General features: G+C 37.6%; 1 protein-coding gene across 1 annotated transcript; it reads left to right on the top strand.

Annotated features, from left to right (window-relative positions):
• Positions 1-546: 546 nt before the first annotated feature.
• TRAPPC2 (trafficking protein particle complex 2) lies at positions 547-5,073 on the top strand. Its single transcript, XM_009587283.1, has 4 exons — positions 547-657; positions 2,716-2,860; positions 3,666-3,751; positions 4,422-5,073. The coding sequence occupies exons 1-4, from the start codon at positions 565-567 to the stop codon at positions 4,518-4,520; spliced, it is 423 nt and encodes a 140-aa protein (XP_009585578.1). The 5' UTR covers positions 547-564; the 3' UTR covers positions 4,521-5,073.
• Positions 5,074-7,887: the final 2,814 nt, after the last annotated feature.

Here is a 7,887-nt window from a genome sequence, read left to right as displayed (position 1 = left end):
GGGAGGGGTTCACTCCCCCCGGGTAACTCTGGAGCCCCTGGGGATGGCGCCGGGCCGTGGGACTGTTCTACGCCCGCTGTGTGCGAGGGAGGACGGTGCCCGCCGTCTGCCACCCTTCCCCCTGTCTACTGCCCGATTGTAGGGCCCCTGGGGAGAGATAGATGAGATTCCTCAGAGACGGGTACACCGTGTTACTTCACTTCATGGGATCGTTGCCGTCCAAGTCACTGGGAGGGCTGTCGGGAGTTAAATCATCAGTCTGTTGTAGAGTAAGAGCTTTTAGGTAGTAGTACCCAGATTTACTTCCAGGAGATGTTCCACTTTCTAAGGATTTTTTTTCCCCCTATGTAAGTACAAACGTGCAAACCTAAGAAAGTGTTTATTTCTCTTTAGCCTATGGTAAATATGAATAGGAAGCACGTTGGCTGATTTTTAGGAGCATTTTCAGGTGGATTAAGAGTTTGTCTATAGACTCATCAGTAAAGCGTGTCTATTAAGAGTTTGTCTATAGACTCATCGGTAAAGCATGTCTATCTTTTTTTGTAAGGAACACTATATTGAAGAATGTCTGGAAGTTTCTACTTTGTGATAGTTGGTCATCATGATAATCCCATATTTGAAATGGAATTTCTGCCTCCTGGAAAAGTAGAGTCCAAGGTGTGTTTTTTCCCCTGTGATATTCCTGTGATGTAATTATGGTGCATTTTCTTTGGTAATTTTACAGTGTATTAGAAGCATGACTGGCATGTTGTTAAAAATGTTACTAGTATCTACTGTTCTCTTTTTTTTTTTTACAGAAACCTTGTCATAGGGAGTAGAACTCTGGAGTTCTTAAGTCTCTTACAGATTCTTTGCAGATCATGCTAGTCTTCATAAAACATGGTTTCCTTAAATGTTTGATGCTGTGTGGTGAAGAATATATTCCTCTTAGCGCGTAGACCTTTTACAATAACTGTTCATTATCTAATGCTATTTACTGTTATTCTCTATTTTAAGGCATCTGTATACAGTAATAAGGTAAAGTAAGGAACATAAATTTGAAAGCTCTAGTCAGTCCTTTATTTTTTATGCTATAAAGAAATCTTATTTTTTAATGATATTCAATAGTCAGAGTTGCTTTTAAGTAAGAAAGGTTTAAAATTTGTATTGATAAATACAGTTTTGAGAATGTGAGAAATGTAAGACTACTCAATAAGTAGTGTTTCAAGTGGAAAAAGAATAAATCTATACATTGTGATAATACATCAAAGAATAAATAGACTTCAGAATAAAAGTGTGTGGATCTGTGAGTGTGTCCAAAAATGGAAGTATATAGTGTCACTGATTTGAACAGCATGATGTCATCTGTATTTTGAATTAGTATCCCACAAAAAATCATAAATAAGACTAGTTGGACTAGACTTGGTGAGTGTGAGGATGTGTCAGATAGTGGAAAAATACATTTTCTACATTCTGCTAATGGAAGTAACTTGGCTCGGGTAAGCTTCTTGTCTGACTGAGGTTGAAATACTAAATTTTCTCCTAAGAGAGAATTTAAACTTGATATGTGCCGACGGAGAGCTAGTAGACATTGATATGTTTTGGCAACTATCGCTTCTGTTTCTGAGACATGCCATTTAAGAGTGAATGCACAGCTGCCTGAAGTAAGTGGTTTACATAACATACGTGGTAAATCAGCACAGGCTTTTGCCCTTAAACTTCACTACTTAATCTCTTCCTCGTATGATTTAATGGAACTTGTTAATGCCCTGAGCCAAACTTGATTTTGGGGAAAAACATAGTACACTGAGAGGTGTGAAAGTGACATTAACAGCATCCCTATATTTTGAGAAACAGTGCAAGACTGCTTATGTTTCCAGTCCAATAGAAGCTTACAGTGTGGTTTAGTGCTCAGTTTCTTGGCAGATGTCCTCCGGTGTTCTAGTTAGTATGCAAAGTAAATGGCTTTTTCACCACACAACTCTTGTAGTGTTAGGGCCAAACATGGTGATCACTCTGTGAAGGCTGTTTGTGTTTATTATGGAAGAGGTGCAATTTACATCTACAAGCATATATTTAATACCAGTTGCAGGATGTTTTTCTGCACTAGGCTCTTAGGAAAAAGAACCCCCCCAAAATAATAAAACAATCCTATGTTTCTAGACAAATAACCTGAAAAAACAGAATCTTTAAGAGATAATGTTGTATCTGTACTCTCTATCTCTCTGCTTTCCCCATCTGTTCCCCAACTTTTACACATTGTAACCTATTGTGCAATTTCTGCCAAATTTGACAGAGATGTTATGGCCCAAAAAATGCTAAATTGCTGTAAATTTCACAAAAACAGGTGACTGGAAAGCAGAGAAGACGACTTTTTTCAGGGCCTCTGTTGTGGCATAAGTTTGCAGTGGGAGATTACACATTGATAAATAAGAGAATTCATACTTGAATTGATTCCTGAGCTATAAATATAGGCTTTATTGGTTTTGCTGCTCTCAAGACTGGTTTTGTGATGACCTTTTTATTATGACCTTTTTTTCCCCTTGAAACCAAGTATCGTGACAATATATATACTAGTTTCATTTAATTACAGGATGGCACATATGTGGCAGAAAAGAAGGTTAATATAACTTTACGTAACTTGAGCACTAGTTGTTTAGCAGCTTGAGCAATTATTGTTTGTATTTCACTCCTTTCACTGAATTACTAATCCTCTGTCTTCTGGAAATACATTAGGATGATCATCGCCATCTCAACCAGTTCATTGCCCATGCTGCTCTTGACCTAGTAGATGAGAACATGTGGCTTTCTAACAACATGTATCTGAAGACTGTGGACAAGTTTAACGAGTGGTTTGTTTCTGCTTTTGTCACAGCAGGACATATCCTTCCCTCTTCTCTTTCCTTACATTTGTATAGGAAAAGCATTTTGCCAGAAAGGGTTAAGTCGGGTGAGCTGAGTTTGGAACAGATTTCTCTGGCTATTCACCACGCCTATTTTTAAAGAGAGTCACCAGGTTCAGAATGAAGTAGGTTGTGAGGCACAGGCGTTGTTGAAAATTGGGACGAATTGGAAAGATGGAGTTTTCCTTTTGGAGGGGCTGGAATAGCCTAATGAAATGTGGAGCTCACATGGGGTAGAGGAAAGAGGAATAAGAGGGGAATAATATGAGAGGGTCTGAGCAAGCTTATATGGTTCTGTGTTCCCATCCCTTTGATAGTGCTAGAGAGGAAAAGCAGGGATAAACATGCTTGGTGTCAATCACATCCATCTTGAAAATGTGGTGTCAAGCTTGGTCTTATGTACAGATAGTCCAAGAAGTGTTTGTTGTGAAACATTTGTTACACATAGGAAGTAACATTGAATGTCATTTTAACTTCAGGGGTATATGGCAAAGGTGCCGAGAGCATCGTCGACATTCAGAATTGTCTAGCTTTAAAAAGAATAACCTTGAATAGAGAGGTGATTATTTTTATTTTCAAATAGAGGACTTTTGAAATATAAAGGTAATGCTTTCTAAATTTCACTGCTCCAGTTACTACTTTTAATGCTTCCTCCTATAGTCACTGCTATTTCATGTACAACTAAACATTTTAAGTATATGGAGAATTAGGTGTAAATGCTTGTCTCAGGATATGTTAAACGTCTCTTCTTTGTAAAAGTTAAATTTTCCTTAATTGCTTTACATATGAGATTTATAATGCTTCATGATGTAAGGCAAGAAGACGGAATTAAGAACTTCTTTAATGATGTATATGACTTGTATATAAAGGTAAGAACCCATTTCTTATGGTTTCACTGCAGTACTTTTAGGTGTGTTCTGCTGTACGTGCTCAGGCATGCCTGTATTAGCATATTTTCTTGTGGGGGCCTGTGTAAGTGGAGAAGCACCCGTCCACATCAGCCAGAGTTGATAACATGTGACATAAAGGCAGTATTTTCCATTAAATAGAATAGATTTTTCTAAATTGTCATAAAATGTGCTCTTTCAGAATTTATTCTTCATTTTAGTCCAGTGATTGTCAGGCAGTATTTTGTCATTAATGGTGATAATGAAAGCGAAGGACTGTTCTACAGAAGCCTGGTCAAGGTGCTTTGCTCTCAGAACAAGTAGCCTGTCTTCTCACAGCCTGGCGGTACTTCCCCTATATGGGGCAGTCGCCAGCACTGACTGGGAGGTGGCCATCTCGGCCTCCTATGGGCACTGAAATGATGCAAATTTCCAAAACAGAAATTACCACCAGTGTCGTGATGGATTTGTTCTGAGGAGCATCTAAGGGATGGCTGTGCACATATATAGGGAGAATGCAAGGGCCTGGAAAGCAAGTGACTGTTTAGGAGCTCCATGCTCTTAAGTGGCACTAAATAGGCTGAAAGCTAGTAAGTAACATTTTCCAGTGCTGGACGTTGTGCTTATTGATGAGTTTTTCTTCTTTCCTCAGTTTGCAATGAATCCATTTTATGAACTCAATTCTCCTATTCGATCCAGTGCCTTTGAAAGGAAAGTACAGTTCCTTGGGAAGAAACACCTTTTAAGCTGAATAAGTAACTTTTCCGAGTGAGTGCTTTTTCCATACTTTCATGATTATTTGAACTGTAGTTCTTCTGGTTAGTTCTCAGCATGTTTGATATTCATCTTTCTGAAGATTGGCAAATTGGATGCTGAAGAAGGTTAGGTTTTTCCCTGATACGGATAAGAACAGCCAAGCTTCTCTGGTTAAAATGTTTATCTTAAGAAGTTTCTTTTTATGTGTTATGAAAACTAAGTCTAAAAATGTCAGGGGCTGAATAGGTACAAACTGAGACATGTGGATGTCAATGAGTATGCAAAATGTAAGCCTCTGATACAAGGTGGGAGGAAATCAGATCGAAAAACAAGACATCTCCAGTCATGTGATTTAATATGAGCAAAAGGGAATTCTTGACTGTTTGGCCTAAGAGGTTAATTTTGTTATAAACCTTTCTACTTACAGTCCTTTGCTAGAGAACTTACTCTGCAGACTAACCAGACTAACTTTACTCTTCATGGTATTAAATAAGGTCTATATTAATATTGTAATGTGTAATGTATGTATTATAAAGTGCTAAATAAAAAGAAAAGAGACTATCTCAGCAAAGCTTTGTCCTCAGTATTTCAGGAAATTTTGAGAAAAAAAACCTTGACGTTTTAAAGCTTAAAATTGCAAATTTACCAGATGTTTAGTGCATTACATGTTTAGCTGCAGTGTTGCATCAATGAAATGAATTAATAAAGTAGACCAGAATAGCTGTGTCTGCCCTGACTTTAATTCTAATTAACACATTGAAAAAAACCTAAATTTACATGTTTAAACCCACTCTGCAAGTGCTGAAATTTTCTTTTTCAAAATGTATTTAGACTATGATCTTTGAACTATGAAACACTATTTGTTGAGGTTTCAGAAAGGCATTATTTGGCCCGTCTGGCTACCATTCCGTTGTAAAATGTGGTTAGGGACCCTTTTGCAAAATTTACCATCATTCCAAAATAGTAATTTTTACATGGGTCATTTGGCATGTACGTACCTAATATTTTGTTTGGTTTCACAGTCTTTTAAGTAGTCTGTTTCCTTTTGCAGCAAATCTGTATAAGCTATCTTCTTGGATTTTTTTTTTAATGTCTGAAAGGTAATTTCCAAAGGAAGTGGCATGCTGTTCTAGAAAGTACATTTGCATAGTCTGTATAATTAAAGGGACCACATGTATATGTGCTTTAAATGTATAGTCAGTCATTATTTCTTTGTAGTTTACGCTTACTGCTGAACTGTCACTGTAAAATATTCCATGAGAAAAAGAACATGATATAAAGGTTGCAATATTTACCTTAAATAAAACGTGGAATGATGCAGTGTGGATGCCTGTTGAGTATATTTGAAATGATTCAGAAGAAAACAGATGATCGCAGTAAGGTTACCTTTATTGGCAGTGTGGCACGTGAAGATGGGAATACTTGTCTTTGCAGTATTATTTCATAAAAACTGCATTGTACAGCATTTTGATAGCATCATGTAATCTTATGTAAATCAACTGAAGTTTGGGGTTGTTTTTTTTTTTGCTTTATACACGAAAGCAACAGAAACACACTTGAGGTAAAGCATTCTCTTTCATATGATAAGGAGCCAGTAAGTTGGAGCTGTTATGCTGTTTTCTGCCTCCTCCCCAGTAGCATGATGGTTGGAAAAATACGAACAGTTAAGATTCACTGAGGAAATACTTATGTTAAATAATCATATATGTGGCAGTAAGAAAAGTTTTGGCAAAAATAAAGGATTAGTGCCAGGAGTTTCTACCACTTTTAGAAACTGAGTTTTTTGATAATTGTATTCTGTCTGCCAGTACGCAGTAGGAAGTTAGGTAAAATGAAAGCATTTTCTCTCCTGCCTGATCTCTGAAGGCAGTTAGCTAAATGGTGCCTGTTCTTATACACCCCCCATCCATCTTTCCCCTTTTCTTCTGAATATAGGAATTGTAAGTGGGAAATGCAGTCTCACAGGTCCATCTAGGCTTTATGAAAACAGACTGTTACTGGCCACAGGAAAGGGAGAATTATGTGCTAACTCATTACATTAATCATTATAGAGTTTGCGGTGAGGAACATTGTCTCAAGACAGAATTCTGAAGGACCTTGGCTAGGTAGCTGTGATCTCCCCGTGTACGGAGGAACACTTGTTTATGCTTTGTTGTGTGACTTTTTACAAAAAGCTGAAGACTGCTATCTGGAAGTGACAGGTGAAAGTTATCTTGTGATCAACGATGGTCACAAATCTGCTCTAGGTCTGAAAGATGCAGTTCTAGCATGCATCAGACAACAAACACTTCCAGCAATATGAAGGTCAACGGACAAGGCAGAAGAGAGACCTCCTTTGCAAGTATTATGTTCGTACCCAATCTCAGAGGCTTAGGAATAAGAATTCTAATGAAGTCTGTTGCAGTATGAGAAAGCAGGAGTTGTAACGTGAGCTGTTAGCTGTGTCCTAGCTATAGTTTCTTCTGCCCCTTCCCATTGTGCTGTCTGTTCTAATATGCATAGCGTTCATCAATCCCACTAGTTTGCTATGACAGCATTTTTGCTCCTCATTTTAAACGACATCTGGAACTTTGCATACATATCACATAGCATGCTCTGTCACTCTACAGAGCTCAATATTGCTAACAGGACCCCCCACCCCCCTTACTTGATGTATGTTAATACTTGAAATGAATCAGTAAATTGAAACATAAGCCATGAGTGCCTACCTTCCCTCCATATTGAATGATAGATACTACTCTTTCAAAAAGTACAGAAATTCATGTTTGTTGTTAAGCATTATGAAGATTTTTTTTTTGTACCTATAATCTACATCTGCTTTTCATAGGACTTTTGCTTCTTTCAAGTACTTGATAGTCTCCCTCAGACCAAATCCTGACCTCAACATAACTCCTATACTGTCTCATTTACTATAGCATGTAAACCCCCCCTTTATCTTCACTAGCCACTTTTGTGATTAGTGTACAGTAGTGGTACAGCAGCTCCCAGGGCACAAGTAATACACTTCTATTGTATTAAGTTTTATTTAACTTTATTTAACCCACTTCTCAGATGGGGGCTTGGTAACCATGATGTTACATGGAAAGGGGACAGATGGGAAAAGACAGATGGACTTTAGGCACAATGGTTCTCATCCTTAATTGTTTCCTTTTAGCAATCTTATCTGAATCATATCTGCAGTACTGTAGTCACGGTAACTTCATGTCCTGTTTTGTTTCAACCTTACCTTTGCTAAAATGAACATTAAAGGAAGCTTTAAGTAGTAAGATAGTAGTGTTTTACAACAATTTCATTTACAACAATTAGTAGCCCCCAATGCAAGCAATCTTAGTTTTTAAAGCTTTTTGCTCTCTCAGCTTAAG

This window comes from Fulmarus glacialis, unplaced genomic scaffold, assembly GCF_000690835.1.
Source record: "Fulmarus glacialis isolate BGI_N327 unplaced genomic scaffold, ASM69083v1 scaffold45311, whole genome shotgun sequence".
NCBI lineage: Eukaryota > Metazoa > Chordata > Aves > Procellariiformes > Procellariidae > Fulmarus > Fulmarus glacialis.
Note: the sequence above shows the minus strand (reverse complement) of the source record. Positions and strands in the feature narration are given on the sequence as shown.

Bases quoted from the DNA above. Each gene is read 5' to 3' on its own strand.
- TRAPPC2 (XM_009587283.1), top strand. From the start codon at position 565: ATGTCTGGAAGTTTCTACTTTGTGATAGTTGGTCATCATGATAATCCC. The intron at 658-2,715 runs GTGTGTTTTTTC...GAAATACATTAG, and splicing joins CTGGAAAAGTAGAGTCCAAG to GATGATCATCGCCATCTCAA. The intron at 3,752-4,421 runs GTAAGAACCCAT...TTCTTTCCTCAG, and splicing joins TATATGACTTGTATATAAAG to TTTGCAATGAATCCATTTTA.